General features: G+C 36.5%; 2 protein-coding genes across 3 annotated transcripts; one reads left to right on the forward strand and one right to left on the reverse strand.

The window, feature by feature from the left end:
* The first annotated feature begins 2,313 nt into the window (after nucleotides 1-2,313).
* LOC580201 (adenosine deaminase) lies at nucleotides 2,314-15,873 on the forward strand. Of its 2 annotated transcripts, XM_780274.5 has the most exons (9): nucleotides 2,316-2,539; nucleotides 7,047-7,108; nucleotides 7,486-7,605; nucleotides 8,618-8,886; nucleotides 9,657-9,775; nucleotides 10,611-10,754; nucleotides 12,570-12,667; nucleotides 13,085-13,214; nucleotides 14,601-15,873. In XM_780274.5, the coding sequence occupies exons 1-9, from the start codon at nucleotides 2,363-2,365 to the stop codon at nucleotides 14,688-14,690; spliced, it is 1,209 nt and encodes a 402-aa protein (XP_785367.4). In that variant the 5' UTR covers nucleotides 2,316-2,362; the 3' UTR covers nucleotides 14,691-15,873. The 2 variants fall into 2 exon arrangements, with proteins under 2 accessions (XP_030830184.1, XP_785367.4); XM_030974324.1 differs by lacking the exon at nucleotides 10,611-10,754 and having other exon boundaries at nucleotides 2,314-2,539.
* Nucleotides 15,874-17,023: 1,150 nt separating this feature from the next.
* On the reverse strand, nucleotides 17,024-20,063 carry LOC105439144 (RING finger protein nhl-1-like). Its single transcript, XM_011667815.2, has 2 exons — nucleotides 19,709-20,063; nucleotides 17,024-18,568 (listed from the first exon to the last, which is right to left on the reverse strand). Exon 2 carries the CDS (start codon nucleotides 18,538-18,540, stop codon nucleotides 17,443-17,445), a length of 1,098 nt encoding a protein of 365 aa, XP_011666117.2. The 5' UTR covers nucleotides 18,541-18,568; nucleotides 19,709-20,063; the 3' UTR covers nucleotides 17,024-17,442.
* Nucleotides 20,064-27,731: the final 7,668 nt, after the last annotated feature.

The following is a 27,731-nucleotide window of genomic DNA, read 5'->3' on the forward strand; positions in this document are numbered from 1 at the left end:
GATGGCAAGCCAATAGATCAACCTTGAAAGCATTTTTTAGTGCGATTATAATTCGGTTCGTTGAATTCATAATTATTGCTTGTTAGGAATCATCAAATATACCTAATGAACATGGTATCATCAATCTCATTTGGGTTCTGACTTTGGCTTTTGTAAAAAGATCATGGTCGCATAAGATTATTCTTAAATTAATAAACTGATATGAAACACACATCTCAGAGTGGCCCATGGAGTCGTTCAGTCTCAGAGGTTTTCCTCGAAAATAAGATGCAGTCTTATAATATTTCTCTATCTCTCTCCTTATTTTTCATTCATTCATTCAGGGGCATGATTAATAGTAAGGCCGAATTGTTCAGATTTCTGCTACATCTTTAAAATAAACAAGTTATGTATGCCAATCTGAACGGAATACGACGCTTGAATATGCCTTAAAACTGGAAAGGAGAAACACTGCAAATGTGGAAAAGCCTATGCTGTCAATTTAAGGACTATAATGGTTATTTCCCTTTTACAGTCTAACAGTGACAAAAGCTAAATGCATTTTGAAAATGGAAAATGGGCATAACATATTATAATTTTTCGCTATTACTGCTTATGCGTTAGCTATTAATTTATTTATCTATATTATATAATGAGCCAAACCACCGTGACAAAATATGAAGTTTTGCCCAGAATTGATTTGCATTGCGCAAACCTGAAAGAAGATCCAAAATAGTAATATGATATCGTATTCCAATTTTTAAAACTTTGATTATCAACATTTTTACTAGATTCGCTCATTGCTTTATATGTGAGCCTCTTGATGCGATGTCAAGTCTTCAATGTAAGTTTTTGCTCATTACCATCAATTCAGTAAGAGAACTATAAGATCTGTTACTTACACTAGCAGGCGCGTACGCAGGATTTTTTCAAGGGGGGGGTTTTAACATTTATAAATCGGTCCGAAAATTTCGCAACGACTCAGCCAGCCGCTGAATAAGCGGGGGGGGGGGGGGGGGGGGGGGGGGGGGGGGGGGGGGGGGGGGGGGGGGGGGGGGGGGGGGACACATTTTTTTTTTTTTTGGTCCCAAAAAAATCGCAACGACTCAGCCAGCCGCTGAATAAGCGGGGGGGGGGGGGGGGGGGGGGGGGGGGGGTAAGAGGACACATTTTTTTTTTTTTTGGTCTCAAAAAAATCGCAACGACTCAGCCGACCGCTGAATAAGCGGGGGGGGGGGGGGGGGGGGGGGTAAGAGGACACTTTTTTTTTTTTTTTGGTCTCGAAATTTGGAAATTTGACATTTTGCTCTCGTTGGGGGGGGGGGGGTAAGGTCACCTTTTTTAGGTCGGCCATGGGAATAATTTTTTTTTTTTTTTTTTTTTTTGATAATTAAAAAAAAACAAACAAAAAAAAACAAAAAAAATCCAAAAGGGGGGGAGGGTTTTAGGTTTTTGTTAGGGGGGTTTACACACAAAAAATTTCCAAAGGGGGGTTTAACCCCCAAAAATCCCCCCCCCCCCCCCCCCCCCCCCCCCTGCGTACGCGCCTGAACACTAGCATGTAGCTCGAGAAGTAAAGATGGAAGAATAACATAAATTTACTCTGTGATCTCGTATTACTTTAACATGTACGGGTTATTTCTGCAGCTGCATATGTATTTCTTTCTTGTTCTCTCTTAAAAACAGTACTACGAGTTTACAATTTAAATCAGTTTAATCAGAAGGAGAGGGAGAGAGCAAAAAAGAAGAGAGAGAGAGAGAGAGAGGGGGGGGGGGGAGGGGAGAGTTATACTCACTTATAGGGGACATCGAGTAGGAGTCCAAGCTACGTGCCTGTATTTATATATTTATTTACAAATCTCATATTAATCGACACATTACTTGCCCTGGCTTACATGATGCGAAATACCTTAACACTTCCTATTATGTCTATGTCTAGGGACTCTTAAAAAAAAAAACCTTTCCTTCGCAATATTACAAATATTCACCCCCTTCTCTCTCTAACTCTCTCTCTCGTTCTGTTTACTTCCCTCTCTTTCCCCTCCCTCCCGTACTCCCTCTCTCTCTCTAACCCTTTCTCTCCCTTTTCATTCCTCTTCCTCTATTCACATTTCCATCCCTCAGTTTCGCCTCCTCAGTCGTCCGTAGACAGTGAAATAGGATTGCTCAAAGACGAAACCATACACGAAACTCGTCCGCCACTCATGCAGGAAGCAGTATTGACATGCTTTTATTAACGGAAGATCAATATCCCATTCAATTTGTACGTTTCCTTGTGTGTACTCAAACTGACTTCCTCGCACATACGCACATACACACATACACACACGCGCGCACGCAATCGCAGGTAGCATTTTACAGTCGAGGAGTACTTCTCACGGTAATGGCGGGAGGTATAAATTTCAGAGTCATTATGTCGCCTTTATCGGCTGCTGCGATTCGCTATCGTAAGAATGGTTTCGCAATGAACATCATGAGCTACATCTGCAGGAGACATCATGGAACGATCACGAAGGAAAACGCGGGAACTGGTTTAAGTCCATTGCGTTCATTGCCCAAGGTAAGTACATTGCTTCTTAAATATCTTGCTAGCGATCCACCACGGCTTGTCTTTTTCTATATGCGTTAAGTAAATATGCCGATTGCATAACGATTACTGTACCGTAGCGTTCTACTTTTGTTATAATACATAGACCAACTGGATGTGCGTGTACACGTATGTTGTATTAACATGTATATATCATTCTACAACCCTAGACAGCAAAATAATATATTTTACTTTGAAGGATGTCTTAATATATTCCATCATCACGGTTTGGGGTATAGATGAGTATATTATGCAACACTTCGTCGTACGTATAGGTATATAATACAATGCCCTACTTTTGAAGACATGCATATATAACACGTTATAAAGGTATGCTGGATGGTTGATGTATTGTAGCCTACATATTTTAATGGCAAGGATCTGTTAGCAAAGGTCTTAACTTATGATATCTGCGGGTATTCCTAATGACCACTTGACCCTATACCAAGTCCGATTGAAGTTTATTCTTTGTCTCTTCGAGGTTATTTGAGTATAGATACACCGCTGCTTATTGATTATTCCAGTGCGAAGACTTGACCGGTAACGAAAGATAAGTCGCAACGTTTTTGCAAACATTTTAAACGTAGTTTCAATATCACACACAGTCTCTCACACATATATCCGACTTCTCTCCACCTGTTTCGTAGTTCACTCACATTTTCTTTGTCAATCTTCTTGGCTGGGGGTCTGGCTATTGTCCCTTGCCCGTTTAAGGGGGCAAAATTAATAATGGCATTTGGGGGTACTGTTCAAAGAAGCGATCTTCCTCTTCGCCGAGTTAACGATCGATGCTTACATGTTTTTAATATTGGGGGAAATTAAGGCTGAGCTTATTACTCTTTTATTATTCCTTTATTGCATCCTAAAAGTTGGATTTCAAAATAAAAATAAAAAATACGAACAGATACATAACAATTGTAGAGATAATTTACACGATGAAACTATAGAATCTGATACTAAAATTTATAAATAACTATGTTGATGCTTCAATAGAATTATTACACAGGATCAAATAAAATGATGCAAGCTTTAAAGTGTAGATACGGTAGTTATGTTCCTAATTTTGGCAGTGTATATTAAAGCTTGCTCCAGGGATTATGTTTCTCTTTTCGTACCCTTGTTGATATTAAGCTATTGACTACTGGATTCACAAGCCATATTCTCCATGTAGGTTTAATACGTGAACCACCCGGTCGTCCCGGTAAGCAAAGGGTACATAATCTGAAGAGTCTACCTGTTATTGGCACTATACGTATCTATTTTCACTCTAGGGTCTCGCTAAGTGTAATGTGTTTGAATTTACTACCACTGAATCAATATAGAATTGCTTTGGATTTTTCTTTCTCTCATACCTCCACTTCTGTCAAAAGAACAGCGAAAAAGAGGGGAAAAAGAAAGGAGAAGAGAGACAGATGTCTTTATAAGGCCTAACCTTATACAGTTTACCAGAATATCGTCCTGTATATCCATGATATATATATACATAGCGATATTTCTTGGTCATGAGAGGGGATAGGATATGTAAAGCAAGGCCAAGCTATTTTGTCCCATAAAAGCCCACATCTAATATTTCAGTATATCGGACGATTGTAACAAGGAGATAGCCCTTCTGTTGCTTGAATCAAAACAGTCATCTACAGAATTATATCTTTATGTCAATTTATGTCAATTTTTTCAAAACGATTCGCAGTGGTACCCAGTAGCGTATGAAACATACGTCTTGTCCACATGTGTATTTGTGTAGGATAGTCACTGTCGCTATAGTGGAAATTGGATTACAACACTATAGTACGAAAGCGACGAGAGAGAGAGAGAGAGAGAGAGAGAGAGAGAGAGAGAGAGATCTGTATAGTGCTCATTATATTCCTTATGATTAATAAGTCACCCGGGCGGAAGAAAGGACATACATGCACGGAGTCCAATAGCCAGCGGTGCGTAATATTATATTCACACTACATGGTTATAGTTGCTGTGGAAACGTAAAAGGGAGACTGCACAATATGTCAGAACCGGAGGTGGGGAGGAGCAGAGACGGGGGGGGGGGGGGGGAGGAGGAGACGGGGGAGGGGATAGATAGGAGAGGGAGTCCAACAGCCAGTGGTTTCTTCATAGCACAAGTAATTGCTTTAAAAACATCGAAGACTGCAATAATATCGGAGATGCTCAGCTGGGTTTGGGAGAATGGGGCGTTTAGATGAGAAGAGGGGAATTGTACTGGAACGAAAACAATTCGTGCTGTGGAAACTAATCGCCTATTCCACTGTATGGCAGTGCATTTTAACGAGTATGGTCACCTGTGTTCTAGAATAATAATAGAAAATCATTGAAAAAATAAAACTATAGACTTGGTTTGTTTACCAGTGGTGTAGTCCATGCAGCTCAAGGCAGAGCCGATATACACCACCTTTTCGAGTATACAGGGCTATAAGAACAAAACTCAGACCAAAAAAAATATAAAAAAATAGAGCCAATGAATGTCTCATGATGTAAGGAAATTGCTTGAACAACATTATAATATCCCTCCTACTTTCGTTATATATGTCTTGTTGGGGTGTAACAATGTCTTTTTCGACTTATCATTGCTGAGTGCCACCAGTGTCAAGTTTTAAAGATATGAGCGCTATAGTATACCAGAACATATTGTTAGTATTATTGTAGTATTATTATTATTATCATCATGATTAATTTTGTAGTTGTTATTATTATTATCATTGTTTTTGTAATTATTGTCATTGTTATAATTTGCATTATTGTTGTCATTATTATTATTATTATTACCATTGCCTACCCAAAACCCATTATTTTCCCGTGTTTACATGCGTTTATAGTTGAAATAGTTCTCCCTGTCTGTTGATGCTTATCCTTTCCTCCCTCCCCTTTAAGAGGTTAAAATGTTACTGTAAATCTTTGCAAAAGTACACAATGTGGAGCGCCTTCGTTAATCATGGAACCACACACATGGAAGTAATCAATTTAGTGATGGTCCGGAGTATGGGCAACAGTGGTCTGAAATCATGTCACGACTAAAGTATATATGGGACACGCATGACGCAGAATAAACAGACTGTGACATTAAAGGGCCGATGAAGGGTTTGATGTTACCAAGGAGCTTAGACATATCTTACCTCCTGGGTATATCCACTGCACTATTATTCATTTTTCAATGTTGCTATTGAAAGTTGATTTCACAAACATTCCAATAGTCTTGGTGGATTGCAAAGAGAAAATGTAAACAAACACACACAATTATTGAATTATCGAATGAATTATGTAACAATTTAGAGCCTGTTACCATAATTTCTTATCTGATGTAATGTGCAGTAAATTATGCAATCATGGCAAAATGAGATCACCTCGCTATCGAAAAATAAAGTGCAAATGGTTGCCAAATGATGAGGGTTGACAAAACTTCTTCGTGATATATGACAAAGTTATAGAGATCATCTCACTCTCTATAAATAGAATTTAAACGAGCTGCCAAAATATTGGAAGTTTCGATATTGTCGAGGATTTTTTGTATAGAGGGGATTGCAAAATATGACAATTGTGTTAGATCTCCATGGTATTACTGTAGTTGCTGTCCCAATGGTAGAAGCTTGCAGATGCGGTGGCTGATCTGTGAGAACTGGAAAATCGGAGGCATAAGAAGAGCCACTATCAATCAACCTTCTTACCCGTCATCTGTGAAAGATGACCCCAAACTCTACGTAGGCATTACTTAGCATTCCGTCCATACGCCAATGAGAGGCAGAAGGGCGCTGTAACGAATCATATGACATACGCCCTTTTGGTTGTAATGAGAATGTTGTGATGCCACTTGTGTCATTCCAACCGGCTGAGGCATCCATCATTAAGAAGCGCGTCATGCATGTCTGGACGTAAGAGACTTGTCATCACTGTGTTTGTCATGGATAAGACACAGACACAAGCATTTATATGTCATAGATGAGTTTCATCTGGTGTGATGTACGAGGCTATTATAAAGGACAGAGGTTGTACTGGTTGTAATCTGTATGAGTATTGGAAATAAGACCACTACAGGTCCCTATAAAAACTTGTTATGAATAGCAAGGTACGCTAATTGTTATAAGTTTACTGAATCCCTTACATTTGATTGGCTATGAATAGATTTGTCATGAATCTGTGCAGTTGTTATTGCCAACAAGTTTTATGAAACAGGGCTCATGGGCTCAGCTGCTACTAATCGCAACTATTTTATTATGCGATTTTTTTTTTGCATCAGAGTATTTTTCCCCCATAAATTTTCCCCAACATGATTATAAAGACCTTTTTATGAGGAGGCTGATAGTCGTCGAGAATGCATTTAAAGAGTTTACATAAGAGTTTAAGGAAAGCATCTCACATGCAAGTAACATACCTCAAATTTCAGCAAGCTTTTGCATCCTTTATGCTAATGAAGACTTGATGTCAAGTGCTTATTACTCAATCTACCTTGTTATTCCTTTTTTTTCATTTTTAGGTACAGCTCCATATCCACCTCGATGGAGCAGTTAGACATAGCACACTATGGCAGGCTGCAAGGTGAGACAACTTAATCAATTAAAATGATATTTCCTGCGATTATTATATATCCATGATTGTCACATTGAAACATTAATGGAATCATCCGCACGAGTACACTACATCATGAAATTGTTGCAGTGTTTTGATGGCATGCAGTGGAGTTAGATCTGCGCCTTAGAAGGACAAAGTCTTCGTATTCATATTTTCATCTTAACGTGATTATTTTACCATTTCTTTAATTCTTTGAGATTATTATGAAAAATAACAATTTGTACTACAGTACGTTTTGGTAAATGTTATAGACTTATTGCTTAATCTCAAATTGCAATTTCTATTGTCTATTTTGTCTATAATGATACAATAACTTAACCTTGTAACATATTCTTTCTTTTCAGGAAGAAAGGACTCTGTGGGCCGGCGAATTCTTTTCCTGAATTTGTAGATTTGATACGGTGTTCCAAAGGTGACCTGGCAAGCTTTCTTTCATCTTTCGACAGAATCCTTCCAATCATTGCGTAAGTTCATCGAAACAGTAATGATAAACAGAAGTACTGCGATGAAAATTGACCAGCACTATTAGTGTTGGTTAGCCTTCGATTCTTTTTTCATATGCCGATTATCACTGAAAAGGGAGAATGATTGTCTAATGATATGAAAGTTAATGTTTGTAACCTGATTTGACCAGCTGCCTCAGGAAAATTAGTTTCAATTTACTTACATTATACACAAGGAAACGAAGGATCAGAATTGCATCCCAAATGTTAAAATTGCGATACTATACTTAAATGGCTCAGAACTTCAGAAGTGTAAACTTCGAAAGGAAGGTGCAATATTGCACCCTCGAAAGAATGGTGGCATCTTAATCTAAAGGGGTAAAAATGTGTATCTTTATGGTTTAAGGATGTAAAATTGAATCCATAAAATTTCACTTTTAAAACTTCAGGAGTGGTACTATTGTACAGATTTGCACTTTTATATCAGTGATGTGATGTGTACCTTGCACCCCTGAAAGAAAAAGGCGGTGTTACGTCAGGTGCAAATCACAACGATAAATCGCTTTCTTTTTTATGTTGAAAATATAAATATTCAAAACAATATTCAGGCCCTTTTGTATTCTGAACATAATGATGGGGCTTTTCGAATTCATGGATGCGTACCCGATAGACATAAATTGATATCAATTAATTGAAGTTCCAATCGGAGCTAAACTAAAACTCTATTAAGTAAATACAAAACGGTAATACTATTGATCTGAGAATAAGGTTGATCTCTTCTGTGTATCACTCTCTCTCTCTCTCTCTCTCTCTCTCTCTCTAATATATTTAAAGTATCTGACTTTCCCTAGTCCTCCCTTTGTGGCATACTTTCAGACATCAGAATCTATGAGAATTTCTAGTCAGAAGTTTTAGAAAATGTCTGGTTAATGTTCGGCAATAATATTGGCATCATGAACGTATTTGTTTCCCGGCGTTTAATTGCTACTTTTGGTTTCAATTTGTATGTTTTTTCTCTCTATTCTCTTTTCAGCGGGGACCGAGAATTAATTAGCCAAATCGCATATGAACTCTGCGAAGACCAAGCCAAAGAGGGCGTGGTGTATTTTGAGGCTCGGTATAGTCCCCATTTCATGTCTTCCTCGTTTACAACTCCAAATAGCAGAGGCAAATCAGTTATCAGAGATGACATCATGACACCACGTGACGTGGTGATGGCAGTGAATGATGGGATACGAAAAGGATGTCAGGAATTCAAGGTCAACGGTCGTACGATACTCTGCATGATTAGACCATGCCCAGGTAAAATCATATTTACCTATCTTAAAAGTGTAACTATTTTGTATATAAAAGCCACTGTAGTTCTATCACTACTCAAATAACTCAAATATAGATGTCCGAATGGTGTCACACCTTGACTTTAAAACAACCATTGACTAGTAAATGCCCTCGATATGAAGAGAATATTCATTCTTAAAGGTATGGACCAGTTCTGGTCATACGATTGCATTGTGAAAAAAACGTTGTGGAATCGATCAGAAAAGGTTGACAATCGAGCAATGGTGTGTGCTGCAAGGTTCTGGAATCATCAAAATGATAACAAATTTGGCCCAGTCTAGGTAAAGTTACAAACACTGTACACAGAAAGATGTATATGGGACTACGCGATATCTATCCAGTCCGGATAGATACATGTATAATAATTTACCAAATATATCAATTAGTAGGGCCTAGGCGGTTTCCGGCAAAATTTGTATCATCACGTATTGGTCAAAACATGTTCTTTCACATGATTGGTAATAAGAGCTTCCATTTTTTTTTTTTAGAGGGGGTGGGGGGGGGGCATTTTCAAAATTGGTCTATACCTTTAATAGATTTTATTCCGCATCATAAAAGGTAATTTTTTGAATAGCCAGAAGTATTCACGTTTTATGTTAAATCAGATGACGTAGATTTTTCTACTGCTGTAAGGGCTTCTTAGAAAATCATTACAATATAACAACTTCTCTACTCCTTATTTTTACCGACTTTCTTTTTATTTTATTGTTTAATCCTTCTGTTTTTGCTCATAGAATTTTCCCATGAGGTGGTTGAGCTGAGCCATGAATTCCTGAACGATACGGTGGTTGGGGTCGACATGGCCGGTGACGAAGATGCTCCCTGTACCAAACAACACATAGATGCCTTCAGGGTAAGTTCGTCATGTATTTCAGTTGACGTGTTTACATTTCTTTAAAGAAGCTGATATTAACGGCGGATCCCGCATTATCCGCCACTGGATATACTCAGTCTATATGATGATTTATCACCTCGTAACCAAATTTATGCTGTTACATGAACTATACCAATGCCATCATTTTTCCTCCTTTCCAATCTATTGCACCCTCCTTCCTGTTGTAAATCTCCTTATTAATCTGACGTTGCAAACATGTTGATATACCATGACGCAATTAGCGTAACTTGTTTTCTTTTGATGTTACTGGCACTTCGAACATTCTGTGAAATATTTGCTGTATTGATTTTCATTACTAAACACATTGTGCTGTAATTTATGAGAAGAAATACAAATGGATTTCTCTTTAATATATAATCTTATAAAATATCATACGTAGCTGGTAGTTTGAGAAGTAACGTTAACGGGAATGTTTAAACATTCTGTCTAAAGTACCTCTAGAAAACGTTGTCACTAAATGACACTTGAAATATACATGTATATGAACAACGGTGCACTACATCATGTACATGTATGACGAGCAAAATTATCCAAGGAGAGATTTCGTTGTCTTTGATCCAGCTGTCGAAGTTAAATGTGGATTCATCCCTAAATTCATAGTAAATGAGTGAATAAATGAATGGTATCATGGAATCCGTAGCAATCATATGTAATTTGTGTTATCAAAACGGTGAAGGAAGGCAAAAATACTTTAATAGCCAACAAAAATACCCTTTATAAATTTTTAAACAAATATTGAAATTAAGGTGATAATAAATTGTCCGTCCATCGTCTGTTTTCATTATTGTGATAGCTAGCTGGAGATTTAGGGTTACATCGGACGGTCCACGCCGGTGAACTCGGTCCGGCAGAGAATGTACGATTCGCCGTAGAGCAGCTTGGAGCAGAACGAATAGGGCATGGCTATCAAATATGTCAAGATCCTGATATATACAAAGTACGTACAATTGTCAGTGATCATTTTTTGTTGTTGACAATATGTAGGCATACACACAGAGAAAAATAGGCTTGAATTGACTCCCTATAGGGAGTAAATGCTTGTCGCATAAGTGACACCCCTCAGGGAGTATATTTACTCCCCAATGTAGGGAGTAAATTAACACCCCACAAGAAGGAGTGAAATTTGCACCCAATGGTGCTTAATTAAAACCTTTTGGTTCCATTTTCATGAAAAATGGGTTCAAATTTACACCCCTGCGGTTGAATTTTATACCCTATATGACCGATTAAATCTACACCCTTCTTAATTGATCATCCCTCGAGCAATTAATTAATTAACAGTTACTGATTCTCACCCTTTTGTCTACGTTTCACTGCTCTAAAGAAAATAACAGTTAGTGTGAACTCAACACAAGTGCAGATTGTAAGAACCAACTTAAAGTTAGCCTCGGTGAGGCTGACCTGGATGGACGTATCGGATCATATGTGGTGGACATACCTAAATACACAATCCTGCCTTCACGAATATCTTCCATTTAGTTACACGTATAAGAAGGCAATTATGTTTTAGTTAGTAAAACAACACTTCTGCTAATTTCATTAAACCTTCTTCGGTACAACCCCTTATTCTTGATCAGATAACTATCACACAAATAATATGCCCAAATGAAACATGATAATTCCCCCAACATGACTAAAATATGTAAATTATGCTTATTTTCCTTCATTTGGCAGTACCTATATCGACACGATGCGCCATTGTTGTATCGAATGCGCATCGTTTGACTAAAATAGGGTGTAAAATTACACCCCTCAAATGACTATTCTGTACACCCTTGCGTATATCCGTGTTTTACTCCCTAAAAGGTGTAATAGGGGGCGACCTATTTTTCCAATTTCGTTTTACTCCCCAAGAACACCTTTTATTTCTCTGTGTGTATATGCAGAGTTGGGGTACAATTTAAAAGCTGTAATTGAAATTTTGGGATGATAAATGTGAAATGAAGTTGATATTATTTTAGTCATTGTTTCAGCGAGAGATTTGCCCATGTAGTATTTTTTATTTGTGAATTATAACATAAAACCCGAATCTTTTCTTTCAAGAGGTAACGGTTTACATTTTACTTTAAACGCTTTTCACGAGTAAAGATACTATTACATTTCAAGATTCGCGTAAAGCATTTTCTCAAACGATGAAATAACATGTACACTGTATGAAAGTATAAACACTATGCATTATTAGATAATGTGCCGCATTCTACACTGTTGCCCGAAAGGTTAAAATAATTTAATATCTTCTTTTCATGAAATGATATCGACAATATGATTTATTCTTGATAGATAAAGTTTGAAGTGTGAAGTTCAAGTTTATCTGTTCTACATTTTACAAAAAACTATGGACTGATACATAAAATATATAAATTATATATTAATATATACATTTAGTATGAGTACGTCTCAATAACACTCAATTCATATGATTATATTAAGTAGAATGTCAGGAACCTATTGAAAAGCAGTGCTTGTATATTATAGGCTCATGATAAAGTAGACATTGTAGTTGAAATACCGTAGCAGTAGAGAAAGACATAATTTAGGGTTGAATTAAAAACACAATGGAATAAGGAAATTTTGTATACAAGTGCATAAGCACCAAGCTTACATGTTTTAAGAAATTTAATGATAAAGCTATAGAGTCATAGATATTGATCAATACAGAAAATAATCTGAATGTTATGGGCAAAAGTGTGGTTCGGTATATGAATCTAGGTTTTTTTTTTTCATTTCCTTTTTGTAACCTGTTTATATGTAGATGATACGGGATCGCTTTATACATCTTGAATTGTGCCCAACGTCAAGTATATACACCGGTGCCTGGAAGGGAAAGTTATCGGATCATATTGCAAAAAGGTAAGACTATAAATTGCCAGCAACTATTCCGAGTATACGCAAACCATACTATTGACAATAAACGTTTAGGCATATTGCGCAACTGACAGCCGCTTCAATTGTCATACTCCGAAGAGAAAAATATATAATCTGTTTTATAGTTTGTATAAAGGCACAATATACGAATTCATTGATCCTTTCATATTTACATGATAAAATGGAAATATATTTAATGATTTCGTATTCTTTCACACACTTCATAATCAGTCACAATGCTAGGCAAAATACTAAGAACAATAAATAGCCGAAAAGCGAAGAACAAAAATCAACGATAGTAAAACGTCCTATTGAAGCGTTTCGACATCTTTCCACTTAGTCATATATAATATAAATGCTTTAAATTGTGGAAACGAATAATTATTTATTTTTCATTTACAGGTTTGCAAAAGATGGATTCAATATAGGTATCAACACTGATGATCCAACCTTACTATTAAATACTATGGAGTCGGAATTTCAACTGGCCAAAACATATTTTGATTTCACCGACAGCCAAATGAAAAACATGGTGAGCAAATTTCGATATTCATTTAAAAAAAGATATAAGAAGACCTATAGCCGATTAAAGGGCGAATGGGGGTTCAAAAATAAATCGATTAACTAATTAAACGCTTCAGAAAAATTGATATTATTAGCAAACGCTTCCGTGTAATGTTTTTTTGATAAATTATGTTGAATAAAATGCAAATTTTGTATCATGTTTCTACTAGATTTAAAAAAAATTACAAGTATCGATTATTCGTTAATAAATTCGTTGTCAGTATACAAAAAACATTGGTTAATATATTCGTCACAAATCGCCCTTCCCCACACCTTTATCTGGGTGAGTAGTATTATAGAACATGAATTGTCTGATATGAGTATTACTCTCCATATCTCAGGATTTTTTTAGCTCGCCGCCCCCTTTTGCCCCCTTACAAAACCACAATTAACATGAATTACATCATTAAACAGATACAAATGAGAGATAAAAAGCTTTTCATTGTGCTCCAAAAGTACTTTGACGTAGATTAGATTTTCATCCCACAGAGCTAAAATCATTATTTAAAAAAAAGTGATTATAGGACCTTACACTTCCATACTTGTTTTTATAGACGTCAATCAGTCTTGAATTACAGTAATATCGCCATCCCAAGGTGAATGTCATGTGGTCCCGTTCTTTTTATTTGTCATTAATGAATATAAAAAGAGTTTCGCCTACTTATTTGTGAAGCGATGAATGCCTTATTGTTCATGATATCAGTTTCACATCATTGACATCATTGAGGATAGTGCTTACGTAGAAAGAAACGCATCGATTTATGTACGACTTATGTACATGCCATAATGACAAATGAGGGAGAGGGGAGAGAGAGAGAGAGAAATGGAAACACACAATGCAGACCCGTATCCGCAGAGAGAGATAGAGAGAGAGAAATGGAAACACACAATGCAGACCCGTATCCGCAGAGAGAGAGAGAGAGAGAGAAAGAATACAAAATATTAGAAGGAAGGCAGAAAGAGAGAGATAGAGAGAGAGAGAGAGAGAGAGAGAAGGGGTAATTGATTTCTAACACGACTTGGTATACTAAATAGAAAGACATAGAGAAAAAAAGAAACAGAGGGAAAGAATCAAACAGATAAAAAGAGAGAGGGACACACACACACGCACACGCACACGCACAGATGTAGGGATAGAAAACACTTAAGGAGACGGAGAGTCACACACTATGAAAGCATAACAGGAGAGAGGGAGGGAGGTTGAGAAAGAGGGATGGAGAGAGATGGAGGAGGATGAAAGACGGAGTGAATCTGAATGAGATGGAGTGGTTCACAAATGCGCGCATCGACGTAACATAAGTTGTTTTTGATTTCGTCTATATTTCGAAATTATCTTCTTAATTGTATATTACAGACGCTGAATGCAGCTCAATCCTGCTTCCTGCCAGACAAAGAAAAGACCAGTTTGGTAAAAGAACTCCAGGCTAAGTTTGATACGTTATGATGGTGCAATTTAGGTACGATTTATTGATAAAACAGATAATATATTCCTTAAATACATGTATAACGTATTTTATTGAATCTTTCATTAGGTATTACAGCAATAACCACTATTTAAATGTATTTCATAACGAACGATGGGTAGTAATCGTGATAATGCTTTCAGATTGTTAAACAACAACGAAATACATGCATGCTGTTATACTGACAGTTGCTCTTTTTTTAACGCCAAGGCATTCCATTTAATAACATTGTCGTGTATAATTTCCACATGCGTGTTTAGCTTAATAAAACGAATCTTGATATATGATAAGATATTATGTACAGTAATCTTGAAAAGTATAAAAATATAATAAATAATTTTTGATTAAAATGTTAGCAGACGAAGACTGCTCAACTCTGTTAACTTTGTCAACCCGTCTGATGCGTTTCAATGAATATTATTATTAACGTTTAAAATCAAACGGGACACGTTTACAGTAAATATATAAATGTTAGCCCAAGTAATATATTCTGATAATACGTGTAGGACTAAATTCAGGATCATGATTCATTCTCAAATTCTTTTCACGCTTAAATGTCATATGCCTAGTTTCATACTACTACTACTACTGCTACTATTTCTAAATTCTTTCTTGAAATCATTTAGAATGATCGTAAATGACAGCCTGAGAACCTTCTGTCATATCCCTTTTTTATCAAAAAACGATATGCTTGATACAGGGAGATCATAATTGTTGCATCTATATGTTACCGATCAGTCAGAAAACATTGATAAAAGATAGAAAGTGTGCAGTGATTTAAAACGAAGAAAACATCCCTATTCTACATGTATTTCAACAATGTATAGATTTGGTGAATATAGCTAAGTCTGTCATGCCAACGCTAGTTTGTCATAACCATAACGAAGACGAAATACGGGTATTGTTGTACTTATCTCGAACTTTTGTAATGAATGAATATCAATCTAATTTGGTATTTGTATCATTTATATCGATACACAATGTCGTGTATATTTGTATGCATTCCATATTTTACATTTTAAAATCTTTATCTGAGGGCATTGCACAACTTAATGTATATTCGATATTTTATGCATGCATCAATGTTTTCATGCCTGTCTTTTCTTCCACATAATTAAGCTCTGGAATATATATCAAATAAATGTATATCAAATTTATATTTGATTGATTGCGTCTACAGTGTCTTTTCTTTCTGACTATGCTATAGCTTGAGGAAATAGGAGAATGAATGGAAGAAAATGACGAGTACTCCAAAATTATCCATCACTATACAAATAAAATTAAACGTATGACTCCCTCCTTATCTACACGGACACAGTTAACCTGTACAAGGAAACACTTGATCAGAATTAAAACACTTTTCTTGCACATTGGACCGTTAAGTTTTACTTTCACGTGATCACATGTAAAATATGCAAATACCATATTTATAGCAGGAAGTAAACAAAGACGTGTTCATCTAGAAGTTTTTTAAAGGGATGTTTCACACTGTTTACAGTTCAAACCAAGTTGATTTCGATAAAAGCATTAAATTTAGAGAAACGGATCGGTGAAAAGTTGAGAAAGATTTGAAGAAGAGTTTGAAAGTAATGAGTTTTTTGCAATTTCTGATTGATCCAATACATATTGGTAACTCTTTGATGACGACGTATAGGACCAGCTACACTAGGAATTTCATATATTTGCATTTTTTTTCTTTTTCAACACCTTTTTGAAAAAGATATTATCCTTAATCGCCGAATCAACTTGAAATCAAATGGCCTTAGGCGCACTTGTGAACAAAATGAGAGCCCTCAAGGGTATATGCATTATAAACAAAGGAACAAAATTAAGATAGAACATACAAACATGACAGAACAATTAATTATGTGCCGATTTTGAACACTTTAACTGATCTGCTGTTACGAATCTCTCGAGGAGGACGTTCCATAGCGAGGACCCTGCATGAGTAAAGGTTCTTTCCCCCACTCAGTAGTAATAGTAAAGTTTATAAAGGAAGAACAAGCAATCCGGAGTTTTGAGAGCGTTAAAGGTATAGACCAGTTCTGGTCATGCGATTGCATTGTGAGAAACGTTGTCGAATCGATCAGAAAAGGTTGATCATCTAGCATATAATTATTGGTGTGTACTGCAAGGTTCTGGAATCATCAAAATGATAAGAAATTTGGCCCAATCTTGGTAAATTTAAAAGCATCTATCCAGTCCGGATAGATATAATAATTTACCAAAATATCAATTAATAGGCGGTTTCCCGTCAAAATTCGTTTCATCACGTATTAGTCAAAACTCATTCTTTCACATGATTCGTGATAAGAGCTTCCATTTCATTTTTTTGAGAGGGGGGGGGGGTTTAAAAAACTGGTCTTTACCTTTAAGATCTGGACGAAATGTAATGGTTTATCATATTAATACTGTCCTGTGAAGCAGAGCCATTCAACTTCAAAAGACGGATTATGCTATCAAGGCACACACATGAAGTCCATTGCCGAATCACAACCCCTCCATCCCTCTCAGGGGACTAGGTCAAACAAAATAACATTTATTTTATGTCACCGTGTAGAATTTGTAAACGGAATTTAGTTCCCCATAGTGAAGAACGTAGGCTATATCCTGATTCACAACTGTCTCTACACTCTGTCCCCAGCTTCTGCCTCTATCTTGATAATCTACATAAAATGAGGAAATAAACAGGTTCGTTTCACTTTTCCATCGTTTACAGATTTATAAGAAATTCTAGTCTCCAGTTTCAGAATCCAATCCTGTTGAAGCAATGTTATAGTTCTCCTCTTTGAATAGTTCAAGATGGCTGTAGTCGTAGTCGTAATCATCAACACCTGTTTGAGGCTCATCATCATCGTCATCGTCATCATCCTGGCCCTCGGGATGGCTCACTATTACGAAATCGTCATAAACACCGCTATCACAATCTTCAGAAGCCGACTGATGGTTAAGAGCAGAGTCGGTGTGATGTCTTTGTGATTGTTGGTCATATAGTGTGTAAAGCTGAAGTCGATGCCATTCCCCATCTACTACGACAAGTTGATTGGTCCCGTAGTCGCAGCAGAGACCTCGCACATAGTTGAACTGCATTAAACCGCCAAGGCCGGAGATCACCCGATGGTTTCGATCAAACACCACAACCTTTTCTCTGCTGAGAAGACCGAGAGAGCCCTTTGTCCTTGCGGTCACAAATATATTATCATATTGATCGATGGCTATACCACGGCAAGTCCAAGACCTATTTTCGGAACGTATCACCAACTTCTTGAGGAACTGACCGTCTTTTGTGAAGATCTTGATGCCTGCAGGGTTGTCGGTCACGAAGACATGCCCTTCAGAGTTAAAGTCCAGGAACCAGGGGGATTTGAGGTGGTCCGAACCGAAAGAACGACAGTGTCTACCATTTTCATCATAGACCCTGACACAATGGTTTGCAGAATCAGCGACAAAGACCTGACCTGATGAGTCAACAGTTATTCCTGCAGGACATCCTTTCTGTGGCATTTTCTCCTCACTCCAAACCGTGCAGGAGTCGTCCGCGTACCGTAGAATACACCGGTTCACTGCGTCAGTGATCAGAAAATCTTGCTTCGAGTCCGACAGAGCGACGATCCCGTAAGGCCTCATATTCGATGATAGTTTCCCTTGCTTCTTCTCACAAAGAACTTCAGTAGAATTGTCGACTGGGTTCATTGCTATGACCCGGTTGTAAAAGGTGTCAGTGACGATGTATAGACCTTGATGACAAATGACGTCATGTGGACGATTTAGGCCAGGCTTCAGACAACTCTGGAAAGTTCCTTTGATTTTTGGAGTTGGTGCTGCCGCCATACTGACTTCCGGAGTTCGAAGTGACCCTCTGAAACATTAACAGAAACAACGGAATCTAGAAAAGGATGAGTCGATAACGGAGAAGTTCCGCACTCTCGCATTGTCTCTCTCACACACGTACACTTGTTATTGAACTTCATTTGAACTTATCAACATTTCCTATTCTGATTGCGCAAGTTAGGTCGGGGAGTACCCAGGAAGCCAAGTTGGCACAGCCATAATTTACAAACATTTATTCATCTTTTGTATGTGGATAATATCGTTTTACCTCAGTGTATACGTTGCCAAGGGTAAAAGAAATAAAAAATTGATAAATGAATAAAGAAAACTTCAATAAATACATTTGAGAGAACAATAATAATGTTAGATACGAAGGTTTACTGTCGTAGTTGCCACCTTTCTATGAAGGCTAAATGTCTATCGTTGTCATGCAGTTATTATTCCCTGAAGAGAGAGATGTGTGTTGAAGAAAATATCTAGAAAGGTCACCTGTTTACAGAGGCCACTTTTCCCTCATAGAAGTGTTTGACTGTACTAACATAACCTTTTTTTTCTTCTCGATTATGCCATATTTGGCCTTTTTTCTTCTGACAGGTTTGTCCTTGAGCGAAATAATTTCTAGGTTATGCAAGTGATTTATAATTCAGTACGTAGTATATTCGCACCGAAACTGCTACCAATACTTAGGGATTATTTCTCTCCCGTGTTTAATGACATAAGGACATTTAAATCAATAATTACTTATTGATCGTAGTTGTTTTGTATTCGATCAGCATGTGTTCATGACAAATGTAAAGACAACAGCCTACGCGTCAAAGGAACTAGATCATCTGTCTGGACATTATTGACATTTACCTATTTGTAGTGGCTGCTATAGACACAGCACTATATGGCGCCTATGGTAATAATTTTAGCTCAAACCATGTAATAATCTCAGTTTAAACCGTGCAATGCCCAATGACTAATGAAAATAACAATATAACCTTGCGTAGGTCTATGTGTCAATTCTTTTGCCAGTGGGTCAGGTATAATTATGATAAAAGTAGTAGTCCTATTTTGTATTTCATTCGAAATTCAGGGAACGTTCCGTAGGCGAATTTTAGGCCAATGAAAGGCATTAAGTGATAATTATTTCTGTCTTAAAAATGGGTTTTTAACTGTTACTTACCTGAGTGTCCCCAAGTGACTTAATGAAAATGTTGAACGACACAAGTAGGCTTACTGCTGTGGTAAAGCTTCTCTAGTACGATTGTGCAACATTTCATACGTGCAGGCCAATCGGATATTGCAAAACGGGGATTCCCACAATAATTAGCTTCATGTATGAACGTTTGATTACTTCTTTTTCCTATGAACTCGGAGCAAAGGATCTGTGTGTTAAATGACCGGTGTGTTAAATGACCAGAAACGAATGAGCTTATATACATAGCACAATCAAGTTTAATGCACGTTATTATCGATCGTTCCCTTACACTCGCATATACGAACGCTGACACACACAGACACACGCGCTCACACGAACACGCACACCCTCCACAACCTCTATTTACACACACGGATAATGGTGCAGCTAAATCACATTTCAAGAACATGTTAATAATTAAATATTCGAACTTCATGCATAGGAAATTCGAAACTGATGTGACAATGCTATAATTGTACACCAAATAATTTGATATAAGGATCTGCGAGGATAGACGTTAATACAATGGTTAACTGGTATATTCTACTAAATAATGGTTATAATGCTGACTCGAACGACCCGTAAATGATGATAAATTAAAAATATCAGCACTCGATCACTCCTTTTAGGATGAGGTATTTCCATTTTGTTTAAGTCGTGATGTGGTAATTCCTCTTTTAAAAAAATACCATGAGACTAGCCTCTTGATGTACTTTGTACTGTGTAATCTCACTACAGGGTTAATGGTTGGGCTGTAAAGCCCTATAATGTGTACAACAAAATGAGATAAATATTGGGGTTAAAGTCCATTCGCGTGAACCCTGTTGTATATCTAATCAACAAAGTTAATATTCGTAGATACTTTATGGGATTAGCGGTAAAGTGGGACAAAAATACGAAATCTATCTGTTTTAAAGGTTGATCAGAGCAATAGATACATAAATCATATTGGACAAATAACCCGATCTATCACTGACGGACAAGAATACAATATTTGAAGAAAGATAGGCCTATTTACTTCCTAGACATGAATCTCTAGGACAATTTATGGCCGGACAACTCTACTCAAGGTCAGTGTCTTCTGCACATCACACCTTAGACACGTCTACCCCTGATACCCCTGGAAATCTTACCCCTAGTAATTACTACCCGGACTAATACCCAGAGGATAATAGGTCCCGTAAGTTTACTCTTTCAGGACAAAGGTAACTCATTACCGTCACATACACCCCTCTCTCTCTTTCTCTGTGTGTCGATATCTCTCTAGGCTCGATTGATATCATATTATCTTGCTCTCTGTTTCTCTCTTTTTTCCTCTTCTTTATTCCCGCACTTTCTATCCCTCTTACGCTCGTGCTCCATCTGTTTCTCAGCACATTTCTTCCATCAAGCATTTAACATTTGAAACAATAAACCGGTCTGTGATGTGGTTAATCCAGCAAGCACAAGGAAATAACAAAATGAAATTAAATCGATCATTATTTCAAAGATTTTTTTTTATATATTTCATACTATAGAATTTTCAAGAGTTATATTCAGAGTACATCATCTGGAAGGTCATGCCTTGACAGTATGTCATGTTTACCTTGAATGAGAACATAATGATATGCAGACAGATTAATAATCAGATCAACGAATGTTATGAACACTTTTCAAAGCTATCAAATAAATTGATGAAGGAACAAAATGAATTACAGAACACTGAATGTTTATGATACCCAAATGAATACACCAGTAAATTCAAAGCAATATGTTGCTCTGCTTAAATTCGTTTTACTTTTAATGTCACTCCTAAAGCCCCTCTTAAAGTGATGGGAGCCCCCAAATTCATCAAAAGTTTGATGGCAAAATTCCACTTAGATTGTATCATAATGTGAAAGAGGATGTCATTTAAGACATGCTTTTCCGTTATAAAATTTTGTTTGAAGGCATAATTTGGGATTCTTTGTTGTACGCAGACAAAATTCAATTTTGTATTCTTTCATCCACATTCGACTTCAAACACATCTGTTTTGAAAATCCTTGCAAGTGTGTCTTAAATGACATCCTCTTTCACAAGATTATACAATTTAACGCAAATTTTGCCATAAACATTTTGGGGCTACCTTTTTCAGGCGAGATACAGATTAATGGAAAAGAGTTCAACGGAGAATACAAAATGCAAAGATTATATTCAGTTGTATCCATGAGGACTCGCAGACAGGAATCGTAATCGCGTTTTTCGCCTTTGAATAATATCATTTTACTTTGATGATTGAAGACTTAGAGAATATATGTGTTGTCCTCTATACAACAATATTTTTTCGGAAAACAATAATTACTTTTTTGAGACGGAAATATTAACACACTCTATGGCATCCTCTTTCACATAATGATACAATTTAAGTGTTATTTTGCCATCAAATTGTTGGGGCTTCCAATATTTTTGAGGGGCTTTAAGGTTCGTTCAGATATGAAGCACTAAACCGCCACGTTTTTTCTCAACGTTTTAATGAATGGCGACTGCGCGCAACAAAAATTCTGCGCGTTTTTACTAAGCTCTATGTTATAAGATACAGACACGTGACACGCATAAAACTTTACGTCATCATTACAAAAAACGCCGTTCTGAACGAGGCCTTACAGGGCTTTTAAGACCGCGCCAACCACTAACGATGTTGACGCCTCGTCTACTACCGGCATAAATACAGCAATTGAAGACAAATCCAAAGTACGCGATTCTGATTGATTGAAAGACAAATTGTGTCTGCAACTTGTTATGCAAGTCGTTCCGTTTGATGGGATGGACTACATCAACATTCAATTACTGATCGAAGTGTCAATAATTTACCTGCATCGAAACAAATGTCGAAGGGCTAACTTAAAATCTGACCGCGAGAACATGTACACGAAACAGTTAACGCAACAGTTTACCTTCCCCATTGTGTAAGTTACCAAGAGGTTGAAGTCATGTGGGAGTTTCCCTGAAAACACCGCGATTGCAACTAAGATGGTAAATGGCATCCAGAACACCAAATAGCAACCAGTAACCAAGAATGTGGTGCGGAGGTTCCTGAAATTACGATGCAGAAGTTTCTTTTGTTTTTTAATCTTCCCGAATTTACCATGCTGATTTATTTCTTTCCTTTTAAGCTGATCCCCAGCCCATGCGTCGATGTCTGATGAGTTGGCGAGAAATTCTGTCGGATCAACCTTGGATGTCTTCGGGCGGTCTCGGACAGGTCCAGACGAATTGGATGTGTCAATTGTCGCGCTGAGAGTTTCTAGCCGCAGCGCGGCATTCACTTGTGCTGAAATTTTGGTCGCGTGTTTCCGCACGATGCAATATATACGGGTGTACATTGCAAGGACAAGAACCTCAAGTGGCCATATGCCGATGGAAATTATTACATATACTTTTACACGAACATCAAGGATATATATAACATTCTTGCTATGAAAGGCAAATTTGTCAAATGATTCCTCTGACAGACTGACAAAGAGTAACCCAACGACTAAGATTGCGGTAGAAGCTATCAGTGAACTCACTAAAGCTCTCTTCTTGGTGATAATTTCGTGGTATTTGTAAGGTCGCACCACATACAAAAAGCGATCGAGATTCACAACAAATATGAAATTTGCACTTGTCACTGAAGCCCAGCTTCCTAAAAAAAAGCATGCTTTGCAGAAAACATCCCAAGTAGCGCTATCTGCCCATCCTATCCTAGACACAATGACTGACGTGATCAAGCAAATGGCGGTCAACAGGTCTGTCAGCGAAAGAGCAGTCAGGAAAACTTTTGTCCCTCCATCAGCCTGAACTTGTGGGAGAATCAAAAGGTTGATAACATTTCCTGATATACCAATAACTGATATCAACGACCAAATAACGGAAAGTAAGTTATTCACCTTGTAATATCCTTGTGCCAGAGGTTCATTAATGTCCAATAAAGCCATCGTGTAATTTTCCATGGTGTATCGAAAATAATGTCCACTTCTGTTTCTAGTTACCATCAGATTCTGTTTCGCATATGGACGAGGATTCGTAGCATGATATTTCTATCTAGCAATGGATGCAGATTGTTCTCTTGTAAATTGTATAATTCAACGTTTTATTCGCAGAACAAAATGATCCTTTATGCTTACGCTACGAAAACGTAAGGGATGAGGTGCAAACACAGTCGAATTGTAAGATAATTGAATTCCTTCCAAATCAACCAACTCCAGTCGATCTTAATTGTGATTGATCATTATTGTGACGTGCAACGTTAAAGTGAAAAAATGTCATTACGACTTCTTAAGAAACAACGTATAAGAAGATTGCGATGTTGGTTCCTGATCCAGATGTTGCGATGTTCACTAATATTCTCACTTCATCCTCATCAAATTCTTACTAACTTCGAGCGTGCCCAGCGGTTTTTGAAATTCATTAGCAAAATTCACTCTCCCTTATATGCAAGCGACCCAATTTGTTTTGCCTATTTCAAATATTGAGGACATGTGTGTACAACAACTTATTTGCCAAAATAGTATCATTCGCCAAGAAGGGTCTTTTAACACGCTTCGTAATTCGATTATTAATTTAGATCGATTAAATAATTACACAAATATACCAATCCGTAGACGAAGTCCACTTTTAAAATTCGTACTATTTGCCCACTGCCATTTCTCTCCAAATTTCGGCAATCAAGACAAGTTCCTCTTAATCAAATTTCCCCATCACGCCTAGACTAGTAGTGGTTCTCGCTTTGAATTGACAAATTACGTGCGGGATATATTTTACGAAAATTGTCTCGTTGCCTTCCGACAGGTTTTCAATAAATCATGTACGACATTACTATTTGTGTGCATTAGGATCGATGATACGTGCCCCATTGTTCGACATTTGACATATAGACTATCTATTAATATTTGAAGTAGAGTGGTTGCTGCTTTCGCTTTAATGATTGCCTCCTCCTCCTCCGTCTTTCGAACAAAAAGAAAAGGCTGTTCGCTGTTTCCATTAACAACAAAAACAGTGTTGAGTTGGAAAACATGAGATATCAAAATTATTGCGGATCTTAAATGAAAAAGGGACCGTGTTTGGGCTTGTAAATAATATACTATACATGTATGTCTTTAAAACGTGAACATTTGTAAAACGAGCAAATCGCATTTTTAGCTGGAAGAAATCGTCCCTTAACAGCCTAACGGCAGGCGTGCAAAAACACGTCTATTTCATTAATACGGCGTACCCGGACCGGTTTGACCTGTACCGTAGAGCTCTTGGAGAAGGCACATTTTCAAACGACGATATCTCCTTCATTTTATCACTTTTTTTGCGCTCTGTTTTTTTTCAATATCATAGTAAATATCTGGAGTAACTTAATATTAAAGAAAATTCATTATACGAATCCTGTAAATAATTCAATTTCCGCGTTAAAAATGTTTTTTTTTTACAAAGATAAAAAATGAAACGACTCGAATTTTGACAAGATAAGATAAGATAAGATTTTATTGACTCTATCGACCCACTTCCGGGGTATGAGAGCACAACATAAAAGTAAAATATGATAATAAAATACATAGACATGATACATACATTTTTATATTTCTAAAACACAATAAACATGAGCTAAAGACTAAGTATACACTATACAGTTTAAAGGTATAAGTCTAAAATATCACGTGGTTTGGTTTGTGTACCGCAACGAGTTACTACACTTTTATTAACAAAAATAGGACCATGCCTTTCAGCCTTAGGAACCAACGAAAAGAATTGTATTATTACTCTTATGAATTTTACGAGTTTTCTTAATTGTTTAACGCTAGATCTATTAAATAATTTGTCCATGTGAAATGTGCTTGGGTTACTCACAACAAACTGTCTATCTAGGTATAACTGCCTTTCTTTCTTGAAAAAAGGGCAGACAAAAATATAGTGAAATTCATCTCCAAAAACCTTTAAATTACAACAAGGACATTCATTTTTAATTTCTTTAGGATTATTTTCAAACCTTCCATTATTAATTGGTAAGCGGTGTGACCTGCATCGGAATCGAAATAAAGTGATTGCACCTCTTCTATTCAACTTTACCAGATACTTTTCAAATAAAATTCCGTTCTTGATAATTCGGTAGTTAACACAAATGCGATTTGACCAAACATTTGACATAATTTCTTGCTTTGACATGTCAGTCAACCTGAGCTTAAGAGCATGAAGAATCCATGTATTACTGAATCCATCTCTTTGCATTTGCCACACATTTCCTAGCCCAGCATTATTTAACGTATTCTCTACACATGGCAACCATTTAGATAATTGAGACTGGGAACCTCTTTCCATAAGTAACTTTAAAAGATTATAGAATGTAAATGCATATTTACAATGACTTCCTTTGACTACTTTTAGCCAAAAACCTACCATTTTACATTTAACCTGAACATCAATTATAGTACGGCCTGTCTCACCATAAATCACACAGTCAGGTGTATATTTATTGACATTCAGTATGGCTCTTAAGAATTTGCGATGACAAATTTCAATCTGGCTTAAATCCTCAAAACCCCACACCTCACAGCCATATAACAGTATTGGCAGGATTAACTGATCAAATAACTCACACTGTATATTCAATGATAATCTTATCCTTTGCACCATTAAGGTCATTGCAAATGAGGTTTTTCTTGCCTGAATCACCTGTTTTTATATTGCCTTTTTAAAATTACCATTGTAATTAAATTTAACCCCAAGATACACAAAATCATGTACCACATTGATAATACCGTTCCCATACTTAAAAACTGGGTACTTGCGTACCTTTCCTCTAGAGAATATCATTATCTTTGTTTTGTCAGTATTCACACGCAATTTCCATTTTCACAGTAGTCGGACAGAGCATCCAAAGCCATTTGGAGTTCCTCTGGATTTTCTGCCAAGATAATTGAATCATCTGCATATAGCAATGAATGTAAATTAATAAATAAGACTTCATCAGTAATTTTATCAAGAACATCAAACAGTATATCTTTTCAAAATGAACGAATTTTTGTTCACTTTTCGTCAAAATGTCATCAAACTGATTCCTTGATTTTTCTTTCACATCTTCACACACTACCACCCACATTTCTAACTTATCCTCATTAAACTGTGTTAACGAGGATAAATTAATCTTCATTTAACAGCTAAATGAGGATAAATTTATCTTCGTTTAACAGCTAAACGAAGATAAATTTATCCTCATTTAACAGCTAAACGAAGATAAATTTATCCTCATTTAACAGCTAAACGAAGATAAATTTATCTTCATTTAACAGCTAAACGAAGATAAATTTATCTTCATTTAACAGCTAAACGAGGATAAATTTATCTTCATTTAACAGCTAAACGAAGATAAATTTATCTTCATTTAACAGCTAAACGAAGATAAATTTATCCTCATTTAACAGCTAAACGAAGATAAATTTATCTGCATTTAACAGCTAAACGAGGATAAATTTATCTTCATTTAACAGCTAAACGAAGATAAATTTATCTTCATTTAACAGCTAAACGAAGATAAATTTATCCTCATTTAACAGCTAAACGAAGATAAATTTATCCTCATTTAACAGCTAAACGAAGATAAATTTATCTTCATTTAACAGCTAAACGAAGATAAATTTATCCTCATTTAACAGCTAAACGAAGATAAATTTATCTTCATTTAACAGCTAAACGAAGATAAATTTATCTTCATTTAACAGCTAAATGAGGATAAATTTATCTTCATTTAACAGCTAAACGAAGATAAATTTATCTTCATTTAACAGCTAAACGAAGATAAATTTATCCTCATTTAACAGCTAAACGAAGATAAATTTATCTTCATTTAACAGCTAAACGAAGATAAATTTATCTTCATTTAACAGCTAAATGAGGATAAATTTATCTTCATTTAACAGCTAAACGAAGATAAATTTATCTTCATTTAACAGCTAAACGAAGATAAATTTATCTTCATTTAACAGCTAAATGAGGATAAATTTATCTTCATTTAACAGCTAAACG

The sequence above is a fragment of the Strongylocentrotus purpuratus genome, unplaced genomic scaffold (assembly GCF_000002235.5).
Source record: "Strongylocentrotus purpuratus isolate Spur 01 unplaced genomic scaffold, Spur_5.0 spur5_scaffold_7, whole genome shotgun sequence".
NCBI classification, from domain to species: domain Eukaryota; kingdom Metazoa; phylum Echinodermata; class Echinoidea; order Camarodonta; family Strongylocentrotidae; genus Strongylocentrotus; species Strongylocentrotus purpuratus.

What these genes read in the sequence shown, in the direction of transcription:
- LOC105439144 (XM_011667815.2), bottom strand. Translation starts at nt 18,540, where the DNA reads ATGGCGGCAGCACCAACTCCAAAAATCAAAGGAACTTTCCAGAGTTGT.
- LOC580201 (XM_780274.5), top strand. Translation starts at nt 2,363, where the DNA reads ATGGCGGGAGGTATAAATTTCAGAGTCATTATGTCGCCTTTATCGGCT. An exon ending in AGAATCCTTCCAATCATTGC is followed by an intron (nt 7,606 to 8,617) that starts GTAAGTTCATCG and finishes TTCTCTTTTCAG; the next exon opens with CGGGGACCGAGAATTAATTA. An exon ending in AAGATCCTGATATATACAAA is followed by an intron (nt 10,755 to 12,569) that starts GTACGTACAATT and finishes GTTTATATGTAG; the next exon opens with ATGATACGGGATCGCTTTAT.